We start from the raw sequence: 26024 nt of genomic DNA, 5'->3' as shown, positions 1-26024 counted from the left end.
CTTTGGGAATGGCATTTTGATTTCAGATTTTTGGATGCTGTGAAGCAAGCATTTTATTCATTAGAAGGCTGTACCACATACTGAAGTAGCAATGTTACTCTTTTCATATGAAACATTGAGACACCATGCACCCATTTACAGATTACACAGAGAATTTATAACCTGCTCGGGCCTGAAACTACGAAAGGTTTGGGCCGAATATTATGCTTGTGTTCAAAGTAGCCCATGTCCTAGAGAAGAAAAAAAGGAAAGATTTTTTTTAAAAAAAGCATCTTCAGCCAGCCACATATTTCTTTCCAGAGAAGATTAGTTAACCACACATATTGCAAATTATTGAGTTGTAAGTCATATAGTAGTAGTATTAATACATTTGATGCCATTGTGAGAAAAAGAGAACACTGGGGACAATCAAGCCAAAGTTAAGTACTTTTAAGGCTGCAAGCCTCATATATTTGGGAATATGTCTCATTGAACACAGCGGGACTTACATTTGAGTACACATTACTTAGGATGAGGCTACACGTCAAAGGCTTACATGTTGCCTGTTGAAATCAATAAGACTTGCTGCCTGATCCTATCCATGTTTACTCAGAAGTAAATCAAATTAAACCCAATGGGGCTCCCACGTGAATGTTGAGTGAATGCCCAAAGGATTATAGCCTTCAGTGTTTAGCTTTGGCTGGAATGTGCTCAATATTAATATTAACAATGTTTTGTGTAGCCAATCGTCTAGGGCAGAAATGTCTACAATATTGGTCTTGCCTGCTTGAATGTTCACTTTAGAGGTAAATATTCTGAAGAGCATTTATTATGTTTTGAGCATCAGGAAACAACAAAAATAGCAAGAGCTGGACTCAAGAATATGAAACCTGGTAGATGTATGTTGCAGCAGAACACCATCTTTCAGCATCTTACTTACTTTTCAGATGAGTTAGGGATAAGACCCCGCAGCTGTCCATGAAGAGCATCATGTATATTGCCAGATGAATACAGCCCAATTGGAGAGTTATAGGCAGAGCTCACCACCTGTCTTTTGTCATCAAGGTTTGCTGCTGCAACAAAAGGCTGGGCCCTTCTGTTGTGAGCTACACCAATGGGCTTGAATTCCTGTGCATAACAGGCAGACAAAATACACAAAGCTACAATGCACATTGAAGCCAATAACAAGCACAACTGGCAGTGCTGCTGCTCCTCATCAATAAAGTGCATCTTGCTGCAAAGTGACAACAAAGGCTTTGATTTAGGCTGTAAACACACTAGTTGCCAGAGCAAAGCATTTCATTAGCCACACCTGGAGGGGGAACAGGTTGATCTGCCGATCAGTTGCAAAATCTCTTTGAAGCTGATTTTTTAAAAAATTGCACTCAAGCTGCTCCCACCAAATTTCACTGTAAAAAGGAACAGGGTTTGACTAGCATAATGTGTCCCCATTTTCAGAAGAGAGAGGTGGAGACGTACTAGAATCAACAGAACAGTGAGTGTTTTCTACCCTTAATAAACCACTAAGCAAGCATCTTGTGATTCACCATAGAAAATATATGGAGGAGTACATACTGTAAGGAGGATGTTAACTGCTGTAGAAGAAACTGTGAGAGTTTGGCTGTAATTTGATATTACAGAAGAGGTGTGGCCAAAATTAGTAAAGCATGTGCCTCCTCTTCCTCCTCCTGTCTTTCCCAGTCTAGTAATTCCAAAACAAGATAATTCACGTTGTCACTGAACTGCAAGATTCCTCACCCCTGCAAACTGGATCCAATAAAGCGAAATGGGGCTGGCAAACCTCTGAGCGCAATGACATCACACATTTTGGATTACTAGACATTATCAGAAGATGGGAAGAAAGTTCTCTGTCTCACATTAAATCAAAGAATGCTGCAATCCTATGTATACTCTTGTGGGAGTAGGCTCCATTTAAATCAATAGAATTAGATCAGAGTAAACATGTTTCACATGGAACTGTGAAAGGATGCCTCCAAACTGTCAGTCTTGGAGAGGGTTAGCTTTGCCTTGATGATTCATGCATTGGTAACCTGAAGACTTGATTACTGCAATGTGCTCTGTCCTCTGTGTGGAATTAACCTTGGGCTTGGACTGGAAGCTCCAGCTGGTGCAAAATGCTGCAGCTACACTGTTGGTGGGGACTGACTACCACCAGCAGATAACTCTGGTGCTTAAAAGCTTGGAGTGGCTGACTGTATGTCACCAGGCCAAGTTCAAGTTTCTTGTATTAATTTACAAGTTCCTTAAAAACTTAGGTTCAGGATATCTTAGGACTGCCGATTCTTTATATCCTTGATTTACTGAGGTATTTTGGGGACTCCCTGTTAATGGTCCCCCATGACTCGGATGCATAGTTCGTATCCACCAGAGCCATGCATTCAGTATTGTAGGCCCAATTCTGTGGAACTTATTCCTGGCTGCGATCAGACAGGCCCCCTTCCTACTGAACTTCTGGCACTTTTTATTTTAGCAGTCATTTAAAGTAGGTTTTCTGATTTTAGGTACTTTTAACTGGTTTTATCTTTATTGAATATTTTGTAAGTTTATTGTACACCTCTTAGAGGCTATTGGGTTAAGTGGTATTATTGTTATTATTGTTTATTGTTTGTTGTTGTTGTTGTTGTTATTGTTATTATTATTATTATTGCAGGAAAGATTCAAGCACATAACAGGAAATTTAGGTTTGAGCAACAAAAGTGGATTAAAGTGCTCTGTGGCCGTAGCCCAACAAATCCATTTTACAAAAAGAAAAAGGCTTTTGTAGTAAGGAAATGGGAAAATGGTGTAGAATGAATGAATGATTAAAAGGAAGATGTATAAACACCCTGCAAGCAAACCAGGATGAATGCTCAATGTCATATAACCTCCTGCAAACAAATAAGAATGAATGCTCAATAAAGATGGGATATAATTTAACCTCTGCGTAAGCTTTGTGCAAGCAAATAAAGATTAATAAATAGATTGTCTGGAGGAGCCCAAAGTCATTTTTTGAAATAAAAAAACTAGTTGTTATAAATATAATTTTCTATTTTTATGCATCCATTATAGCATGTATTAACATTCTGGCATATTTCTGTGGAAAATATCGCAGCTATACATTAGGTTAGCCTTAAAGCAAGCAAGACATGGACACACAGGATGGCTAGCTCAATCTTTTTTTTAAAGTAGACAAGACTAAACTAAAAAAAATCTATAAACAGTGACATGTCTCCAAAAAGTGTTGTGTTCTAAAGACAATTTATTTTAGCACTTCCAGTCTTACTGAAGTCAAAAGTTATTGTAAACTGCCCAGAGAGCTTCGGCTATGGGGTGGTATACAAGTTTAATAAATAAATAAATAAATAAAAGGTAACAGTGCCATTGAAACAAAAAGCTGTTGTGCTCCCAGATCTACAACCTAGTTAAGTGAGGCTATTAACTTGCTTGAGTCATTTGGATTGTTTTAGTAAACTGGCAGTTAAATAGTGTGGACACCCCAGCAATGAAATACCTTGTTCATTCCTACACTTGTTTCAACTGTGTGCATTCTGTAGATACAAGCAAGTATAGCAAAATCATAAAATGCCATATTGAGCCCATCAGTATCCTGAGAATCAAAGCTGTAATTGTATTTCTTTATTCAAACATTTTCCCAGTCTATATGGCTGAGAAAATATGTTTGAAGGTATTTGGGCAATACCTGATTACATCTCAAAAGCTAGATAGCGACTGAGAAAGATTTCCAGTTATTTGGGATGGGTCTTCAATGTTCTGCATAACGTCACCCTGCTGCATGACTGACTAAAGCAGAATTATGCAATTTAAGCAAATTTACACAAATATTCTCAAATTGATAATCTATCAGTGTTCAGCTTTTCATTACAGAATTCTAGATGCCTTCCTCGATACAGATTTTTTAGCACAGTAAAGAAACAGCCATAACTACATTCTGGGGGATAAGGGTCAATCTATACCAATCTTCCCCAATCTGGTGCCCTGCAGATGTTGCTGAATACAACTCCCATAATCCCTGACCATTGATGGGGCTGATGGGAGTTGTAGTCCAAAACATCTGGAATGTACCAGGTTGGAGAAGGTTGATCTATAGTTTGTGGATATGGGTTACTGTAAGAATGGTGTTAACTAGATAATCTTCAGTTAATTCCTACTATTAGGACTCTGTCTTTCAAAAGGATGATCTATGCATTCAGATAAATGCTTGTGGTACTGTCCTCCTAAGAATGATCTACTTCAGCATACAGGTGGGAGGTTGCATACTGAATGCTCCCTCAAATAGAAAAGTCTCTGTATGTGAAACATTTGCATGCCAGAAAAACAATATGCCATCCTAGCAATCTTTCTAATTTATTTGTTTTTTATGTTCAGGGAGGGTGCTTCTTTTTCTTTTACATGAGGGAGCATTCAGACCTGATCCCAACATCTGAATTCAGATGTGGTATTTAGGGGGGCTGTGGCGATTGCTTTTTTCTGACTATGAAGATCAGCTCATAATAGCAGCATCTAAGACCATGTTGTCATATTGCTTTCAGCTGAAGCAAACTGCTTTAAATCAAAGTAAATAATGGGCTTGGGAGTTGGGCTTTCCATTATTAACAACCAACGTCAAAATGCTACCAAACTGGGTTGTTAAAAAATACAAAGCTTTACCTTAATATCATTGAGACGTACTTCGAAGTAAATCCTATATAGTCATAAACCATGTTACATGTAAATTAACTTTAAATGTATAATCAACTAGTTTCTAATTGAGATTGATTGACAGATGGAAGTGCAGAAATAGTACATAATGTAACAGCACCATCTTTATGTTTTTTTGTAAAAGCATACATGTGTTGCTGCAATGAGTTTGAGTTAATTTTAGTTTCTTGGAATATCTCCATATGCACAAAATGTAAATGGCAAAGCAAGCGTAGTCCAGCTCTTGCATTTATTGTATGAAATAAAGCTCTAAAATATTACTGATTTGTCTCACAATTCACTAAGAGCTCAAGGTCAACTGTTAACAGTAATTACCACACATAATATATGATCCCTGAAAAACTGAAAGGGGCAAAATCACACAGATAGCACTATATGGTGAACAACGTTTGCGTTTTACAAGCATCAGATGAGTCTCAACCCAATATGCCTATTTATACCTAATCAAGATGGATTTTAAAGGTAAGTTATGTGTGTTTTGAAAATACCTCTTTTAGCACTGTAAAATGAATTCAGTATTTTTTGTTTTGGCAGTCTTTTGGTGTATTATTTTTGCTATTGAGATTTCAAATAATGTATGGCACAAGAGAATTCCTGTTGTGAGCCTTTGTTTTCCAAATATTCTTACTATTTGTTCACTGTGTGGTGCCCCTAACAGCTATCACAATGTACATCAGATTCATTAGTCTGGAATAACGACCACCCAAGTGTGTAACCAACCTTGGTGTTACACACTAACCATAAACATGCATTGTTAAGAAAGTTACATCATCAGAACAGAACTGAGGCGACCAGGCTGAGGGAACAGTAGAGGGTCTCTGCTTGACCAAGCAAAATAAGGCTCCCTCAAAATGTTGCGATTTAAAATTGCAAGTAGGTTAAGTCAGTTGGCATGTTTGGGTTAGGCATGAGTCAGATGGCCACATGACAATGCGTGAATTTATCCAGGGCTTATTAAGGCCCTGCCCTAGATGCTGTTTAATTGTTAGGACTCAGCTCTGGAATATGTGAGGTATCAGGGATTGAATGGTTCAAGACTGTGTTTAGAATAGATGCAGGAGCCTGACAGTTTCCAATGGTTTTTCATCCAAACGTTTTGAGATTTACTGCTTTACGATATTGTATATTTAAACAGGTATTTAGTAACAAAAGTTTGTAAACATAATTAAGAGGTAAGTAAGTCACTACAAAATACAATGATTACGTTGCCAATTTTACACAATGGCTACCTGTGGTTCTGCTTCCAAGTTAACTTTGAATGGATGAGGCCTGCCATCTTCTGATATTTGCGGAGACCACATTTTTGTTTCTGCCCTGTAGGGTGAAAAATTAAGAATCCTTACTACATCTGCATACAGCTGGTATAGCACAGTAGGAAGGACAGCCTGGCTGGGAGTCCAGAGCCTGTGAGTTCAAAACCCCGCTCATGTCTCCTGGGTGTCAAGGGCCAGCTAAAGATCACACCCACAGTGAGTGGCTCAGGGGTTACGTGCCCTGCCACCTGTGCAGCCGTGGGCAAGCTGCATAGTCCCAAGGAGCCCAGTTGCCCCCCAGCTGGCAGTTGTGGACAAGGAAGGGGCTGGCTTGTGCAGCTGTGGCAAGCTGAGCAGGCCCTAGCCAGCTGGGGAGGACTAGCCTCAGAGGGAAGCAATGGTAAACTCCCTCTGAATACCGCTTACCATGAAAACCCTATTCATAGGGTAGCCATAAGTCGGGATCGACTTGAAGGCAGTCCATTTCCATTTCAATACATCTGCATTCACTGTGTTATGAAATCCTAAAATCCAAAAGGCTCTCTCTCCCTTTTAGCACAACATGAAAACTTTACTTTTACATGTATTTACTCTTTATTTGTATAATCAATCTCAATGCAAAATATGGGCAGTACCAAATTAGTAACTAATATTTTACTGGTGGAAAAAAATTGGATGACAGTCCTTTAGTTTCTGTCTTGCAGCGGCAATCCCAAAGAATAATTGTAAGCTGACTTGTGGCAAAAGAAACATAGGAAGAAAGACTAAGGACACTTCCAAATGGAGGCTTAAAATTGCAAATGGGTTGTTAGCAACAGTTTATTCCTAATGATCAAATTTTCCTTAGAAAGTGTAAATCTAGATTAAACAGGAAAAAATACAGGCTGGCATTTTGATGTCAGTGGTGTTGTGTAGATGCTGTGAAAAATGTGCATGCATAAGGAATACTGATCTCACAATAAATTCCTGAATTCTTTGTGGTCATAGCCGGCTACTATCTTCAGCTTCCACAGTCTCCCCCTCCTCTTCTCATTGAGTCCTGCAGACCCTGGCTAGCTGTAAACATTGCCGGATCAACTTCCAGCTCTTTCTTGAACAGCAGGTTAATCAGTGCTCATGGCTCTCAGTTCCCAGTCCTATGCTTTCTCCCTGCAGTTGCTTTGCTTGGTTTGCTTCTGCCTGTTTGGTCCCTTCACTAGCATTTCTTGCCCTCAAATTACCCACTGAGTGGCTGGCCTGGGAGGCAGCCTAATTTCATCACCATTTCATGCCTTCCCTTCAAGACCAAACTGAGGACTCTTTGATTTTGAACCTATATCAGAGCAGTGCTATTGATCAAGGGAACTATTTAGAAGAAAGTAGATCTGTAAGCTGCCTAAGATGTTCTGTGCCCGGAAAAGAAAACAAGGCCTAGGAATTGCCATGCCAATCATTAAGACATTTTCACATATCATGCTGCTACGCTGGATGTACTTCACAAAGGACATCCTACTCTAGGATGTAGGACCCAGAAATCTGTACTGATTGCATGACTATGTATGTACATTACCCCTTGGTTAATGACGAACTTTAATTTACATGGAAATATTGAATTTGTTATCATGTTAACAAATTGTGAAATCATACCTCTCAATTTTCAGACAGAGCTGATGTGATGCTGCTTTAATTCTCTCTTGTGCATCATTGTGAGTCATGTTCTCTGTGCCGTAGCCATCAATAGCTATAATGATGTCACCAGGACACAAATTGGCTTGTGAAGCTTTGCTTCCTGGAGTAATCTGAAAGAAATACAGGATGCTTCTTTTAAGCTGTTTGTTGACATACTTCCACCCAAGGATCCATGTAAGACATAGCTGCATTTGCTCAAAAATCTCAGCTTAACAAAGTGAAATATGCACAAGATTTAGGGACCTGTATGCAGCTGCTTCACTCCTTTCCTCAAAACGAGCCAGGAAGCCACAGGTAACCACAACTTCCCATAACGTCTGAAACAGGAAATGAAGGTTAATGACTTTCAAACAAAGCAGAATATGAAGGCATGGTTAAATGTGATTTCCAGATTTTGGCTTGTTTGGAAGACACTAATTCCTGACTGGTTGGATGTAACTGGAAGCGATGGTTAACTGCAACTTCCTGGTTTGTTCACTTACTTGTACAAAGGGTCATACGTATCGAGTTATTAAACTAAGATTTGATTGTGTAAATGTGGCTGTGCTCTGTTGACCAGTTTCCTTTACTAAACCGATGTTAGGTTAAATTCATTGTGAGAAAGTAAATTATGTCAATGGATCTTCCCAATACAAAGTTCTAGAAATTAGGGAGGAGGCTATCATCTCTGACTTCTAAACGCAGTGTGGTTTGATCTCTTGCTATCTTAAACAGATCCAGCCAAATCCACAGTGTAATCCTACGCATCTCTACTCAGGATTGTTGAGTTCAATGGGACCTATTCCCACGTAAGTGTGTATAAGATTGCATCCCTAGATTTGCATGTACATTCTGAAGAGCACAGAAAGCTGAGATGCATGAAGGATCCACATTCGGTTCAATGGAGGCAGCCAATCCCAATGCACAAAGCAATATGCAGGTAGATTGGTTCCTCTATGGAAGTGAAAGGGAAAGTCTGAGCAAACAAGGGAGATCCATGTATGCATCAGAACTCCCATGCCTCAGTTATATTTTTGGATTCAGGCTAAAATATGGAATTAAATTATGTTGATTTCATTATGACTTATTTTGACACAATGCATTTTAGGATGATGGTGTAAATTGGCTTAAATTTCTTCATTTCTGCCTGACACCTGAGGTTCATTGTGAAGAAATGACAAATTGGCTTGGTTGCACAAAGTTGTATCACGGATGCCACTCTCTCCCTTTGCTGTTCAATCAGTAATTAACCCAACTGAACACCGAGTCCATCACAGGCCAAGTTACTTAGAAAAGTACAACTCTGCACTGAGCCACAGGACCTTCTGTCATCACTCCCTTTACTTGCATTGTCTAGAACAGGAGTGGGAAATTCATGGCCCAAAGGCTTCATCTGACACTCACCCTAGTATAGAAATGCTGACAGCTTCACAAACTCCACCTGCTTTTAGCCCTGGCCCTATCCACTTCTGTCATGTGGTCCTAAACAGGAATGCAGCCATCAAAAGAAATTGTTTTCCACCCCAGCAGAGAATGTCCCCAGTTTCATAAAGGTAGGGGGAGGAACTGATTGGAACTGAAATCCAACTTCGTCTCATATACCCTTCATATTTACATATAATTATATTAAGTTAAAGATGAACAAATCCATCTTTTAATCAGCTTAACCGCACGGATTTCAGTAAGAGAAAGTTCAAGCAAGAATGTGGTAGAAAGATGTATGGCTTGATTCCAGCCCTGTAGCCAACTTTCCTTGTTAGGTGGTGCAGCTGTATTTCTAAGTGGGGCATTTGTGTGTGGGGGGGAGGCGCATAGCACCAGCCAATCTCCTCTGAGAGAGGATGTGAGGGCCAGGCCAGGGGGAAGGAAAGGCACTGACCTTCCCTCTCACTCCTCCATGCAGAGCGTGTTGTTAACTTACATAATGGGCTATGTAAAGGTCAAGCTAACAGAAAATTTAGTATGAACAGCAGGAATGTTTTGTTTCATGAAAAGAAAGGATGTTAAGGACACAGTGAACAAAGGGATACCAAAACAAAACAGTTTATGCTGTTACTAAAAAGTTAAAAACTTGTGTGGAACTTGTTTTCTCAAAAACCCAGTTTTAATCTTGTATCGTGACAACACCAGTACAAAAAAACGGGATTAGAAACAGAGTAAGAGAACGTTCCAGTGCAACCATGGTCAAGCATTTAGGGAGAGTGGTGCTGAGAACAACATGCATACCTTTCTTGTTGGTCAATGAGTCCTAAGTACAATATTTACTGTATAATAGACCTCCTTTCATAAACGTATAAAAATGCTTGATAAACATGCAAGAAAGCTTTCTAAATGGTAAGTTCACAACACACCTTTTCAGAGAAAGAGAAAAGTGACCTTTAGATTTTCCTTCCTGTTGGACAATCAAGGGAAAACCTTTTAACTGGTTGCTATATAAAGGATTAATCAAGCTATTGGAAATTAATTGTGGAGCAATTGGATTTTTTTTTACTGATTGCTGCTGGGTTGATTTTTCTACCCAATAACTCTGAACAGGCCTCATGCTGAGCTGTACCCTATGAGGAGAGACTGAAAAAACTGGGCATGTTTAGCCTTGAGAAGAGAAGACTGAGGGGAGATAGAATTGTTCAAGTGCTTGAAAGGTTGTTACACAGAGGAGGGCCAGGATCTCTTTTCAACCATTTTGCAGGACATCGAATAATGGGCTCAGCTTATAGGTAAAAAGATTTCAGCTGAACATCAGGAAAAACTAACTGTTAAAGCAATATGACAATGGAACCAACTAACTAGGGAGCTGATGGACTCTCAAACACTGGAGGCATTGAAGTAGCAGCTGGACAGCCACTTGTCAGGTATGCTTTAAGTTGGATTCCTGCCCTGAGCAGGGGGTTAGACTCGATGGCCTTATTGGCCCCTTCCAACTCTACTATTCTATGATTATATGAAATTAGGCCTGAGTTATGGCCTAGGTGGCCAGCCAACTAGCTAACAATAGCGAGCATAGCAGTGTTTCTATTTCTCTAGGGCTGTTTTCATCCTTTGCCACCAAATACTTAAAGAAGAAGAAGAAGAAACAGCCACAATGACTGTGGGGATAGTGATGCTTTAAAAGAGTAAAGGGTCACTTAGGGTAGATATTTTTTCAGACACTTTATCTCTTTATTTCACCCTTTAGCAATAAGCCTTCAATCCTCTACTCATCACAATAACTGCAGAATAAACAAAGTCTTACTTCTTACTGCAGGCAAACAAGCAAGCTTCTTTATTGCTGGCTGGATATAAAACACAACTGAAACTGAAACTCAAAAGCAGAGCAAATAATATCCAAGAGTTGGAGTCTAACTCTAGCCCACAATACAAAGATCTAATATTTAACTCTTCAAGGATCATGTTACTATACAGGCTGTTTTCTTTAAGGATCACTTAAGTGTAATTATGAGACGATTGTAATCATGAAAAATCAACCATCAGTCAGGGAAAATCTCGAGCAAGCAGACTTTTGGGGACTCCTCCACATGAGACTTTTGTTGTGCCCTTACCTTGCCATGCGTCGGAATTGACTTGAAGGCAGTCCATTTAATTTTACCTTGCCTTATTCACTGAATTTTTCAGAGGATCCTATTGTTAAAATGCTCCTGTTCTTCAAATAAGCTGTCATTCTTTAAATGGAGGCTGTCATTGTCTGTCATGCCATAAATTAAAAAGACAATTAAAAAAAACACCTAGTTGGGTGAAGTGCAGCTCTGAGGTATGTGTACACCCATCTCTATGTTTAAAATCAGATTTGGGGGTGTCCAGAAGAGTGTATAGGCTGCTTACCCTTCACCTTAATTTTCAGGAAATAATATTTTATTACAAATCACTCATTGTTCTTTTGACTAAGGGACAGACTATGCTGTCAAACCTGGGACTACCTTCTGCCATGAACCACTCTTTCCAGTTTGTTTCTACACCACTCCTAGTGAATGTTAAATTGCATATGTGCTGGGCAGTCCTTTTCTAGAAGACTTTTAAGGATTCCAGGAATGTTTCTCTTAAAAAAAAAAAAACACCAGATGTGCACCAAAGCATCTCTGGTACAGAGAGCTATCTAGTGAGTGATATCTTGGTTTCAGTAAATGCCAAGGATTTCTGGAAGTTCTGGATCTGATCTACTCCACAGCACCTTCCAGCATCATATTGTGGTTAGAGTGCCAGACTCAGACCTTGGAGACCAGGATTCAAATCCCCAATCAACCATGAAGCCCACTGGGTGACCTCAGACCAATCAGTATGTCAGACTAGCCTACTTCACAGGGTTGTTGTGAGAATAAAATGGAGAGGGGGAGATGCATGTATGCCATCTTGAGCTGCTTAGGTGAAAGGTGGGATATAAATGTAATAATAACTAAATGTTTCAAACAATTAAAATGGTTGTCCAACTGTTGTGGCACTGCAACACCCAAACTGACACACTCTTCAAATTTATTTTTTAAAATATGATTCTGCCATGGAGAATGCTTCAGAGTAATTCCTGGTATGTTGCAGTTGCACTACAATGCCATGCATAGCAAAGAGCAACTAATTAGAAATCTCATCTGGTACAGTCATTCCTAGAATGTACCGAGTCAGACTTGAAATAGGAGATTGCTTGTCTGGATAATTCTTCTCCCACGTGTGGAAAGGTAGTGAGTCTGACAGAAGGCTCTAATTAGCCACCTTTGATATGCTAGCTCTGCCTGCTAGAAACCAACACACCAGAGGGACATCCAAACATGGATATCAGTCGAGAGCACAACTGATCCTTGTGGCCCAAGACATTTAAGGGGAAAGGGCTTCTCACTGGGGGAGGTAGCAGGCGACAACAGTCTCCAACAACTCTGCCTCTCAAGCGGTCACCCCACAGTCCCTGCCACTGTCCAGTTTTTCTTCTTTAGTCTTTGTAGCAACTTCATCCTCTATCCTGGATGGGCGGGCAATCTTTGTTCTGATGAGTAGTAATCTGTTGGGGGCCACATACCAATGGTTGGTGAGACTACAGTTAAAACTGGGCAGTGCTGGAGCCAAAAGTGGACAGGGCCACCCCTTTTCTTTCTCTTTCTGCCATCCCCCCTTGTCCTCCCCCCTCCTTGCTATCAGCGTGAAATGAGGCCAAGGTTCATGTGCGTGGTGGAGCCCTAAAGCCGCAGGCTGCCCAACTCTGCTGTATCTCAACCCTAGGAAGGCTGTTCTTACGTTGCAAACATTTAGAGCATTTATTGTCAATTTGTGGATCCTGCGCAGCTGGTAACGCTCCAGCCTAAGGCGGGTTTTGCCATCGGCACCACTGCTATTCTCTTTCTAAGCCAACAAAGAAATTGAGAAAGTGGAAGAAAGGAAGGGAGAAAGCAGGCAAAAAGATCAGAGACAAAATGAGAAGAATGGATGCACTCTTGCCAATAAGTCCACAAAAGTCACCAGCTCACAAACATGTTGCCAGCTCAGAACATCCTGAAAGTGGGAGAGGAGAGCGAAAACCTATGTGCACTCAGCTATATAGTGTCTCTCTCTGGTCACCAGGAGACAATGTTAGAGGCAGTCCTGCAAAGGGCAGTTTAGAAGCCGGATGGTTAAACAAATAAAAAAAATAAACACCAACATCCGAGAAGTGGGCTACAAACTGAAGGTTGTGGGTAAACATGTGTCCTGACTCTCACATGGGAAAGGGCAACTGCTTTAAAGCATCCTCTGCTTGATCTTGTGAAATGTGACGTATTTCAACCTACCTGTCAATTGCCTTTTCTATAAATCCAGCTGCCCACAGTTAATGAAATTATCAGTTAATGGAATATTTTGCTTTTTGCCTTGATGTGCTTGTAAACGCTTAATGTACTTTGACTGATCCACAAATGGCTCTTCTTGCACTAGTTCCTGCTATTTCACGGCTGTAAAGCAAGGCAGTGTGTTGAAGACTGGGCTGAAGTTCAATCCACTTCTATACTTAGCTTGTCTGGATTATTTGCCCTGAGGTTTTACATTTACTTGGAGCCTTCCAGAGGGTTGTCTTACTGTGATTAGTTTGGGTAACCACAGATAGCTTTTTGATTATGACATAATTTCTCTAGATAAGCAGATGGTAATAACCTCTTCTGTTTCTCCCTTGTGAAGGCTTTACCTCATTGAATATGCTAGTCTATCACCACATTCTGTTCAAAACTCTATTCTAGTAGAAAATTAATTACAAAAAGATTTGTTGCTTACTTTGAAAGCTATTTTTGAATCATCATGCTGTCTTGCCACAGTCGGATAGGTAATTGACATTGTGAAAGAAAATACACACATCTTCATCTGAAAAAGTGTGGATCTGTCCTGTATCAGTTTCATAAGGATTCAGTACAATGCTCTTAAAATACTAGCCTGAGCCGCTAGCAAATTAGCCCCTCAGTCATAAATACCTTTACTTCAAAAAGTCCAATCAGTTATCATTACCAGCTCCCAATACTGAAAAGTTAAACTACACAATATGTTTTAGATGCTATTGCCTTGATCCAATTATTCTTTGGGGTGGGGGCTGCTTTAATGTGTACAACATGGGTGGAGACCTTGTGGCCCTCCAGGTGTTGTTGGACTGTAACTCTCATCAGCCCCAGGCAGTGTGGCCAAAGATCTGGGCTGATGGGAGTTGCAGTTGAACGCCATTTGGAAGGCCACAGACTCCCTACCCCTGGTGGACATGAATCCCAACAAGTCTTCAGATGTCCCACCATTCACTTCAAGTAAGGGCTCAGTTCTGTATGTCCAAAGGGATGCATGCCAGCCCCAGTGGGGGCTGGGGGCTCCATGTCAGTGGCCAGTGGAATCTGCTCCAGGTTTTAGTCTGAACTTTCAAGGAGCTGTTCAAAGTGCTGACGTTGGACAGCTCCTTGAAAGTCCAGACTAAATTCTGGAGCAGATTCTACTGCCCCACTGACATAGAGCCATCAGCCCCAACTAGCACACACAGAACTGTTCCTTCCATTGAAGTGGAAGGGAAGGACTGACTGTTCACAAACTCTGTGCATTTGTTGGGGCACATATAGACATTTGACCTGCAGTCATGATCAGTGTATTTAAAAGCAAGCACATTCTTTAAATCTATAAGTGAGATTCTTGCAGCCTATTGCCGAAATAAAACACAGACACCATTCCTTGGGTTAAATAATGGGCCACTTTATTTAAACAGAATCAATTGAATAATGAACCTGCAGAAGGGAGATTAAGTGTGGGAGCAATCTGGTGATCCAGGCAAAGCCTGTTTGCAGCTATCGGGCGACCATACCCTGCCTGAGCCTGGGGCTGCCCTGTGCCAGCCCCCCAGCTCCAGCCACACCCTGAAGATGTGTAGGTGGTCCAACCCGCATCACCGCCCCTCGGAGCCCTGAAACTCCGAGCGGATGAGGCACGTTGGCCCCAAAGGTGGCCCGTACCCTGTCCCCGGGCCGTGTAGCCCTGAGCTGCAGGCCTCCGGACCACCTGTCACCCCCAAAGGTGCCTAAAGGTGTCACCTAGCTGCCCTTTTCCCTTTAACCTTTCCCCGCACTTCTTCGCCACAAAAGGGGGACAAGCCTCTGCTTAGTCCCCCTTTACCCCACACCCGATAACAATCTGGATTAAACCCTTCTGCAGGTCCCCCAGAAAGATGTAATTGCCCGTGTCAGTCAAATGGACACCGTCAGGCCGAAACAGCTCCAGCTTGTTGTGGCCAACCTCTGGGTGGTGGATGACAGAACCTCCCAAGTCCCTAAGGGCCCTCTGAATTTGCCTGTTCACCTTTTTCCGTGCCCTGTCCATCCCACGTGGATCACCAGCACAATTCCACCTCCTGCGCGGCAGGATGTCTGACCACACTAAGTGCACCCCCGACCAGCGACGTGCAATGGCCCGGAGGTCACCGCATGCCTGTTCAATTAGGGCCTTGCCCTTTAACAGACCCAAGTCGTTGCCCCCGAGGTGGATGACCAGCACCTGGGGCACCGCCACTTCCACAGCCGGTTGAAACAAGGCTGGCAGGAGCCCGTCCCAACGCATCCCCCGACGTCCCAGCCACCGCACTGCGGCCCATTGACTGAGCCCCAGCTGCGTGCCAAAGTGAGACTTCGCCGCCCTGCGGCCCACCCAGAAAATCATGCTGTGGCCACATAGGAGGATGCGTGGCTGCTCCGATCTTGTCCAGCAATCTGTTGAAACAACAACGACATTGGGGTAACAAGAAGAGGGGGGCAACATCTAGCCGCTGGCGTTGTGTGTGTCAGCAAGTGGTCTAACGTAGGCCTTGTACGCGTCTGAGGACCACCCGCCCACGGCCTGAAGCCTGTCTTTAGAGAAGCCCAAGAGGGCCGCCGTGGAGGCCGTGCCTATCCAGAAGGAGTGTGTCCCAAACTTACTGGGGTCCACGCCTAAATTCCCCAGTGTGGCCTTCGCCACAGACCAAAACTGGTATCTGGTAAGGGGCTGGGAGTTCCTATGTATGAATAGGTACCCTGACTGCGACCCCCTCACTGCCACAAAACTGCGCAAGGCTGTTACCGGGCAGAGTTCTTGCTGCTGGCATGGGGCCAATACCACCAGGCACCCCTTACCATGCTGGTCCGTTTTGGACCGCCTGAGTCGCAGGAGGGCCTGCTCCGCCCTCCAGCTGAGATCAGAGACCAGCAGAGCCCGGAGGGAGTCATCCGTCTTAGAAGCCGCCACCACCTCCCCAATTTGGAAGGCCCCGAAAAACAGAGTGAGGGCCTCAGCATGATATAGCAGGGCCTCGAAAGGGGAAGAACACAAGTGCTTCCACTGTCCCTGCAGGCCAAACAATAGCTCCGGGGAAAAGGGGAGACGGGCATCCGGGGGGCAAGGGCGCTCGTGGGACCAACCCTCCAGCATCCGGTGCACCCTAAAGTCACCCGTGTAGTCCTGAAAGCCCCGTGCCTTTGCTAGGAAAGCGAGGCCTGAGAGCTTACCTTTGATGGTCCTGACTGAAAGGCCTCTCCATTTCCCCTCCACGCAGAACTCCATAAGCTGCTCGACAGGGATGGGCCACTCCTGGGCGTAACCCCTGGACTCTCTGAAGTTTGATAGATCCCTACCTGCCCCGTGGTAGCCGGCCAAAGTTCTGGGCGCCACAGAAAGGCTTATGGCCCTTTCTGATTCAATCCTCCAATCTCCCATAGCGCTGGGGGGAACACCTCCGGCAGAGCCCTTGCCCACGGTGCCAGCTGGCGAAACCTCTCCATCTGGTTCCATGATAGAGCATCAGCAATACTATTGTCAATACCCGGAACATGGCGCGCCAGGAACTGGATATTATAGCGAAGACATTGGAGCACGAATGCTTGCACCAGACGCATAACGTTGGGGTTTCTAGAGGACAGGGTGTTAATAACGTGCACTGTGGGGAGGTTGTCGCACCAAAAGTGGACTGAGGAATTACCCAACTTGTTGGGCCAGAGGTGTACGGCCACGACAATGGGGAAGAACTCCAAGAACGTCAGGTCTCTGGTCAGGCCAGCCAGTGTCCAGCCCTGCGGCCAGCTGCCGTGGCACCATGAGTCATGAAGAATGACCCCAAAACCGAAGGCACCCAAGGCATCAGAGTGCACCTGTAGCTCTGCCTCCAACAGGTGATCCCTTCTCCATAGGGAGACCCCATTAAATTCCCGCAAGAAGGTGGACCACACTGTCAGGTCAGCCCTAAGAGCGGCTGTCACCCATGTGCGGTGGTAGGATCGTGATAGGCCAGCCATGCCGTCATATACGCACCGCAGGAAGGCACGGCCAGGCGCTACAACCCTGCAGGCAAAGTTCAGATGGCCTGCCAGCCGTTGGAGCGTGGCTAATGTCACCTTATTAGAACTGACCACCTCTGAGATCTTCTCCCTGAGGGCCCCCAACTTGTCATGAGGGAGCCTGCAGCATTGGGCCACCGTATCTATCTCGATGCCCAGAAACGTGAGAGCGGTGGACGGGCCCTCAGTTTTCTCGGCCACGAGGGGGACGCCCAGCTCCCCAGCCAGCCCCGCGAAATGTGCCATAAACGCCCTACAGGTGCCTGAGTCCGCAGGGCCCGCAAACAGGTAGTCATCCAAATAGTGTACCACTGATTGCAAGCCTGTGCGCCTCTTGACCGCCCATTCCAAGAAGGAGCTGAAGCGCTCGAAAACAGAGCATGATATAGAGCAGCCCATAGGCAATGCCCTGTCCACGTAATATTCACCCTCAAAAGCCAAGCCCAACAGCTCAAAGTCATGTGGGTGGACCGGGAGGAGGTGGAAAGCAGACTTGATGTCACACATTCCCATAAGGGCCCCGACCCCGCAGTCCCTGACCATTCGTACAGCACAGTCAAATGATGTGTAGCAGACAGAGCACAGCTCCGCTGGGATGAAGTCATTGACTGACTCACCCTGCAGAAAGGACAGGTAGTGTATCAGGCGAAATTCACCTGGTGCCCTCTTGGGGACGAGGCCCAACGGGGAAACTCTGAGTGAGGGGATAGGGGATGGGTGGTGCCTCAAAGGGGCCCAAAACCCGGCCGGCTACTACTTCCTTCTTAATTTTTTTTCTCAGAACTGATTCCATGCCTTCTACTGACTTAAGGTTGCGGGACATGAAAGGTCGCCTGGGACCCAAATAGGGGATCCGAAAACCCACTGTGAAGCCTTCGAGTGAAAACTGGGCATCTTGGACTAGGGGGTAAAGGTGGAGTAAGTGTTGGAGCTCAGTGATTTTAATTGGGCTGGGGCCCCTTTCCCTGAGCTGCGCCTGCAGCTCCTGGCTTTCTTGCGCCAGCCGAATCCCTGTTTCCACCCCTGAAGGGGCGGCCTCTGGGGCAGCTAGTGCAGGCGTGGGGCCCCCCACATATGGCACATTCATGTCTAAACCTGCACGGGCTCCAACTGCAGAGGCCGCGCGAGCTGAACTCCCAGCAAAGCAGGTTAGTTTAACCTAGGCCACTTGAGGGCAAATGATTTTAGAACTTGCTCAGATAAATCCAAGTTTTTTGGATAAAGCATTAAAGTTTCTATTGGATTGGCTTAAAGCATTTAACCCACTTCAGGACTGGGCCTGCACTTGTTGAAGAGCCATTGTTACAAAAATGAACTTTTGCATATGAACGAGAAACAGAATCAACGTGGTAGTATAGAAAACAGATGTTAACATCAAACAGATGTACTAGTGAAATAGAAGGCATCCATCTTTGCATTTGTCTTTTTATGCAAACGTGCAGTGCAGAGCAGTAGGCCTTGAAACAGACAATTAAGGCGTCTTCTCTCACAGATCCCAAAGCTTCTTGTCTCACAATGACTCAGATAGTACCAAACAATTTACTTCTCAGTAATTTGCTATAAATGCAGTTCCTCTTTTGTTAATACAACTTTAAACGTCACTGAGGTTTTTTGTAAACAAGTACAGACTAGAAGCCAGATGTTATTAAAATACTTTTCATGAGAGATAATGGAAAGTCTTTCCCCCTTATAACTCCATAAAAGGCAACAGGAGACCAAAACATCACAATATCTTCTACTGTTTTTTTAAACTCACACATTGTTTTCTCTTTTTCCAGTTTATCCACACCAGATGCCATTCACATGCAGCATTGTGTATCTACATTTTACAAAGCTTAAACACTGCATACTGAATGGAGTTCCAGTGAAACAAATAGCTCCATGTTTACAGTACTGTTGTTCTTTCTTAAGAGCCATCTTAAATCTAACAAGAGTTCTCATTTGAAATACTGCACACCTTTATAGTCAGTAACAAGTCTTAAACTCTTTACTTCTTTATGTAGAAGTAGTTTTTCAAACAGGCAACAATTTAAAAAGCATAATTAATCCTAATTCTGATTCCAGCTCTGCAAGGAACACTAGCTGTGTTTGTAGTATCCGATGAAACCGAAAATGTTTGTAAGATAAATATTTTAAAAGTATGCTTCATGGAATGTTTACACTTGATCTTATCTAGAAGGGGCACCATCCAGCCTGTAAGGCTGCAATTAAGTGCCCACTTACTTGGGAGTAACCTCCATTTATTGCAATGATACTTCAGTCGTGAGTAAACATGCAAAGGGTTGTACTGTTAATCACTTTTCAGTGTTCCATACATTTCAGTTAAGGATGTGCCTCACTTTCCAGTTGACACTGATGGGATTTAAGAGTATTTCACTTTGGCAGGAATTTTATATATTATTTCAAATATATTATTATTATTTCACTTTGGCAGGAATTTTATATATTATTTCAAATATTTATCCTACCTTTCAGCCCACAGAGGCCCTCAAGGTTGTGGCCTATTAAAACATATGTGTTGTGAGGAATAGGTTTCCATCATTACAATAAACAATAAACTATACTGGCATCAAAGTACTGACAAAACACCTACTCATGGAAAAAATAAAATAAAATAAATGACAGAGGAGGAGAAATCACAGATATCGAATAAAGTATCAGTATTGATTCTGTTTGATTACTGTTCTAAAGCAATTGAAAACAGAAATGTGAATTTGAAAATCAGGCCTCACTTATTTTCACATGCACTTCCCTATGCATGCTGCCTCAGGAAACATTGGTCACTTGCCTGCCTTGGATGGGCTTAAACTCCCCCAAAAGGAGCAGGTATGAAGTCTGGCAGTGCTTCTAGATCCAGCTTTGTCCAGGTAGTCTCAGTGGCTAGAAGCACCTTTTACTAACTGTGCCAGTGTGCCTGGTATGACAGCTACAGACATTTCTGGACCAGAAGAGCTTGACCCCAGTAGTTCAGGTATTGGTGACTTAAAGACTGGATTACTGCAATGCACTTTATGTGGGGCTTCCCTTGAGCTTGACCCGGAAGATGAAGTTAGTGCAGAATGCTGGAGCACAGTTGCTGACAGGAGTGAGACTGTCAGTATAAAACACCTCTACTCAGAGGTCTGCACTGGTTGCAGATTTGCTACTGGGCCAAGTTCAAGATATATATAAAACCCTTAACGGCTTAGGACCAGTTTACTTGTGGGATCCCTTTATCCGGTGTGTGCCCACTCAACCATATCAATCTGCAGAACTGGCACTGTTACAGATGCCAACATAATACTTGTTCTGCACTTATAATAAATCAGTCTTTTAGTGTGGGAGCACCTACACTTTGGAACTCCCTGCCTATTGACATCAGACAGGCACCCTTGCTGTACTCTTTTCAGTACCTGCTTAAAACATTTTTTGTTTATGCATGCCTATTCAGACATGTAGAAGCTGACATGTTTTAATACTTTTTTCAGATTACTGTTAATTTTAGTTATCTTTTGAATGTTTTAAATACCTGTTTTAACTGACTTTTATTGATATCTTAAAAAACCCCACAGGTTCTGTTATAATCAAGCATTATATAAATTTTGTAAAATAAAAAATGCAGTACAGATGAGCTGTGCACATTTGGGCATTGATGTGTATTAATCTAAGCAGCTCAGCATGGGTTTTTTGGCTGCTCTGTTAATGCCCCAGTGGAAGACATTGTGTACAGATGTTTCTGGCCTTTAAATAGCTTATTTGAATTATGGCCAATGAATCAATCCAAAAATGTATCAGCAGTCGTTTACTCTGTTGCTTTTTTGGTGCTTTCCCATGTCAGCAAAATAGACCCAACGGATCCGGTGTGAAGGCTCTCCAAATTAGCTTTATAATGTAAATACTACGTTGCTCCTGTATAAATTCAATTACCTAATTTGTGTTAAGGATTTATACCACCTTTCACCAAGTTCCCAGTTACAAGCCAACAGTGTGATTGTGCAATCACTCTAAAAAAAAACCCCTCAGGAGATACCACTCACAGCTGCTCACACCCGATCTTTCTGTTGCCTCCTTATTCGGCACAAATTACCTGTCATTTTCCCACCCAACTATTTTGTGATCTCTCAGTAGGTTGATTTTATGATGTGTAAACTTACCCTAAATATGAAAATTAATATGTATAATTGATTTCCCAAGAATTTGTCTCATTAATTCCTTTTCCGCAAGAATCAGCTATTCTAGTTAATGGTCAACCAGCTGAGTTGTTGTATATTTTCCTCAGAGACACATGCCTGGAGCAGCTTGAGGAGGTGTTGCAATGGTGAAGCAGCAGGAAAGAAAAGGAGTGAACTCCCCTTGCTTCTCTGCCTCAAATGCCCCCCACAAATTGCAACATGAGGGTTTCAGTAGAAGACTTTGCCATGTGCCATGTTTGTGACTGAATATGGAAGACAATGTCCCCAGATAATTCCCAAGTTACCCCATATACCTTAGAGTTCCATTATTCTAGTAGTGAAAATGGGTAGTTGAGTACCTATCATTTTGGAAACGAAACAGGACCAACCAAAAATAAGAAGGTGGCTTATGCAAACTTGAGAGGTTGCCTGGTTACAGCAAACAGAAGTTTGTAAGTTTGTAAATTAAAAGAAAAAAATACATTATTAAAAACAAAACAAAATGGTCCAAGAAGATGTTGTGAATTTCCAAGACATATAGAATGAGATGGTAGTTGAGCCTTTGGAGAAAGAAGATCATACTCATCTCATGCCATCAATGATGGGACTTCTTGGTTCACACTGTATGCCAAAGACAGGAACTCTTGTATTTGCTGCTACTTTTTGCTTTTTTGAGAGGAACGTTCACAAATATGCTAAAATCTTGATTTCCCCCCCTCCCTGCTGTTTCCTACAGGTTCCTCTCATTTCTGCCCACAGGGGAGGTGGGAGGAAGGCTCTAAAGCAGAGATGGACGGGTCTGTTAACTGAGAGCAGTTGAGACATAGGATGTTAGGATATCAGCAGGGGGGGAAGAAGGGCTAGGGCTCAGGCATCTAACAGTTTATAGCAACTATGCTAGAGGGGGAGGGGGAGGGTTGAAGAGAGGTATATCATGAGATTTTAAAAAACCTCCCTGCAATAGTGTATACACAGGTGTTACAGGAGGGAGCAAAGGAAAAAAAGATCATCCTGCTCCCTACTCTCCAAACCCTGCCTCCCCTCTATATAGCAATAAAGTGCTCAGATTTAGGGCTGGCAGCCAAATCCAAACCTGAGCCCTATAGTGCCATATGGCACAGCAGGGAACATGGGGGTGAGGGGAGGGAACATGGGGGTGAGGGGAGGGAACATGGGGGTGAGGGGAGGGAACATGGGGGTGAGGGGAGGGAACATGAGGGTGAGGGGAGGGAACATGAGGGTGAGGGGAGGGAACATGAGGGTGAGGGGAGGGAACATGAGGGTGAGGGGAGGGAACATGAGGGTGAGGGGAGGGAACATGGGTCCTTTCCCCTTCTCCTAAGCCTAAGCAGTGCTGCAAGTGTCCTGCTGACTGAAGCCCTGAATAGGAGCACTCTTCCTAAGAGGTGGGGTTGTTGCACTGCAACATTTTGTTGCAAATCCTACTGGGCCCTAATCTAATTCTGATTCTGGACGCTGGGGTAACACAGAGCAACACAGTTGTTCTTAATGCCTTCTCATGCAGACAGTGCAAGCAGTTCAACTAAGGCTCCCATGCAAGCAAACGTATTTGGAAGTAGACACAACTAACTGCATGCCTCTTGCTCCTGACTTGATGTGCATAGGGCTGGGCTGTGTGGGTGGTTTTCCTTTTTCCTCCTTTGCAGAAACAAGCTGGGCCTACCAGATCCTTGAAGGGCAACCCACTACACTTTGTATGCTAACATATTCAACAGTACCTCGATGCCTGTGTGTGTGTGGTGTGTATAATGGAAAATCTACTTCAGAAGGGGTGAAGCAGATCACAGAGAAGCAGTGGCAGAGGGAGGGGTCTCCTTAGGGCAGCGTTTCCCAACTAGTGGGCCACCAGATGTTGTTGGACCACAATTCCCATCTTTCCTGACCATTGGCAATGCTGGCTGAGGCTGATGGGAGTTGTGGTCCAACAACATCTGGTGGCACACTAGTTGGGAAACGCTGCCTTAGGGGCTATGCCCTAGTCCTTTCCCTGCCTCCCTGTTTTCCCACTCCAAACCATCCCCTTCAAACTGGTTTCACGCTGGGGGTTACAAAAAGTAAGGATAATTTGCAAGGATAATAGACACATTTGAAGCCCTCCCTGAAAAGGGAGGGAGGAGAGCTCTTTTGGAGGTGGAGGGGGCAATACAGAAGAGAGAAACGGTGGTTGAAGAAAGGTTTAGGAGCCCTTCCCTCACCACTTCACAGCACTACATCCCCTTCCCTATGGATTAATTTTTAAAAGGCCTTGCAGGTGCTGTTACATCGGTGTACTTATATTTTTTCCGTACATTGATATCCCTCCCCTTTCCACTAAGAGTCTCAAGGTGGTGTCCATGGTTCTCCCCTCCCCGTTTTATCCTCACAACAACCCTATGAGGTAGGGGAGGCTGAGAGACAGTGACTGGTCCAAGATCATCCAGTGAGCTTCATGGCTGGGTGGGGATTCGAACGCTGGCCTCCCAGGTCATAGTCCAACACCCTCACTAACCATTTCACAGCAGCGCACATAGCTAGCTCCGATCGGTGAAAAGCAACCACCGCCCGACTTGCTTCACAAGTCAAATATTGGCAGTAGAATCTGATCAGCATCTACTCAAAAAGGAAGGCCCTTTTAATTCAATTGGGCCCACAGGTAAGTGAGTATAGGACTGGAGCCCAGTCATTCCAATACCCACTTACCTGAGAGTAAGCTCCATTGAACTGAGTAGATTTCCCTTCTAAATAGACAGATCTAGGACTCCACTGTTCGTCCTCCACGTGGTTTGAGGTATACCGCTGCTACCTCCGAGTAAGGGTGAGGGAGGATAGCGGTTTCAAGCCTGCTCACTCTTCCCAAGCGTTTTAAAGGAAGCACAGCCAACTATTGATGGCACAGTACAACATCAACAACAGCAGCAACTGTTATTTTTAAAAAAGCATTAAACAAAAATGGGCTTATCTGAGCACGATCGGACACCATTCGCTCTCGCAGAATGCCTGCTGCTTCCACAAGTTCAAAGATGCCATTGCAAGAAATGCAAAAAGGACATACCCTGGATATGATTAACGGCTGGTTAAAATCGATTCCTCCTGTCAGCCTGAATCCCCAAGGCGCGGGTCCTGGCAGGATAACGTTCTGTGGCATTTTCCAGCAATTTCCTGACAATATCTCAAATCAGTCTTTTTGTTTTTCCTTCCCCCCAGAGCTCTGTATGGGGAAGAGGCGTAAGGCTGAGCTGTTGGGAAGAAAGGGTGCCTGTCACCTCAGCAGTGTCTCCCTGGCCTGAGCAGAAGAGGCTCTCTCTCCAGCACGCCTCTGAGAAGTTTTCACTTTCCTCTCTTCGGCCGCTGTATTTCACCCCTTTATCTCTGCTCTTGAGTGACGTCAAGAGTCCCTGGCCCCCTCCACCGGGGGGGGGAGTACCAACTTTGGTAAACTAAAACCTGGACACTGCTCTGTGGACTTTACAGCCCCCAAGCTGCTTATGAGCCGTTTCCCAGGAGTCTCCCAAGGCAGCACTCAGGGTGCTTCAGGTTACAACAACCTCCAGCTGGTCTCTTAAAGCCCGCCCGCCTCCTTTTTGACGATGTGGTGGTGACCGCGTTGTGCTTGTCTTGACCATCGACTCTGTGATCTCTAACTCTCCGACGATCGTGGTGGTCAGTTAGTAAGCGCCTCTGAATAAAGAAATGCACATTTCCCCTCCGTTTCTGCCTCTATTTCCCTCCCCCTTTCTCAATCCACTCTTATGTGCTGAATTTTAGCCTGTTGAGTTCCTCTGGACAAGGGCCTGTTCTTGTGTAAATGCGTCATGCATGTGGATGGCACTTTATATAATCATAAAATGTCAATATATTTATTTGGTATAAATAATTCTTTTGCAAAAAAGACAGTTTGCCTGACAAGTCACTTCCTTGCTATTCGTAGTTCACATAATCTCTTTTCTTTAAATTGACACTGAAAATTGCTACTATAAGATGTATTCATTCATTTCCTAAATATGTTTGCCCTGCCTTTTGGCCAAGACAAAAGGCTGAATTTCATGCAATTTGCATTCGTTCTACCTTTCAAAGAACTCAGGGTGGCATATCCCATCTTCACAATACCACTGTGAGGTAGGTTAAACTGATAAAAGAGTCCAAGGCCACTCAGTGACCTTCATAGCTGTGTAGGGATTTGAATTCAGGCCTCATCAATCCAAGTCCAGGACTGGCTCTCAACCTGATTTCTTATACTGTACAAATCCTTTTTTGTGTGTAACAATGACCAAGGTTTTTTTCCAGACATTGCCACCACAACAGAACAAAATTACAAGGCAAGCGGATAAGATATTTACAGTGAAGCACTCAAAGCCATCCCAAGACATTTTGTTGCCTGAAACAAAACAGGGAAGAATGTTCTCCCTAAGTCAAGGCAGAAACTATTGAAATAAATAGCTATTTTGTTTTATTTGATGATAGTTCACCTTGCCGGCATGCAGCATCAGAATCTGTGCACAGAC

General features: G+C 43.6%; 1 protein-coding gene across 5 annotated transcripts in view; it reads right to left on the bottom strand.

Annotated features, from left to right (window-relative positions):
* Positions 1 to 25048, bottom strand: part of PDLIM3 (PDZ and LIM domain 3) — a 39291-nt gene extending 14243 nt beyond the window's left edge. Inside the window, exons 1-5 of one of the 5 annotated variants that reach the window (XM_061585122.1) lie at positions 24575 to 24665; positions 11138 to 11280; positions 7578 to 7729; positions 5928 to 6012; positions 920 to 1107 (exon numbers count right to left, since the gene is read on the bottom strand). In XM_061585122.1, the coding sequence (XP_061441106.1) occupies positions 920 to 1107; positions 5928 to 6012; positions 7578 to 7645 (341 nt within the window). In that variant the 5' untranslated portion in view covers positions 7646 to 7729; positions 11138 to 11280; positions 24575 to 24665. Of the gene's footprint in view, positions 1 to 162; positions 231 to 919; positions 1108 to 5927; positions 6013 to 7577; positions 7730 to 11137; positions 11281 to 24574 lie in introns of all 5 variants that reach the window. The other 4 variants (XM_061585120.1, XM_061585123.1, XM_061585121.1 and 1 more) reach the window with 4 other exon arrangements.
* Between the last annotated feature and the right edge of the window lie 976 nt (positions 25049 to 26024).

Source organism: Rhineura floridana, chromosome 9 (genome assembly GCF_030035675.1).
Source record: "Rhineura floridana isolate rRhiFlo1 chromosome 9, rRhiFlo1.hap2, whole genome shotgun sequence".
NCBI lineage: Eukaryota > Metazoa > Chordata > Lepidosauria > Squamata > Rhineuridae > Rhineura > Rhineura floridana.
The sequence above is the reverse complement of the archived record's forward strand: the minus strand, read 5'-3'. Positions and strand labels throughout refer to the sequence as shown.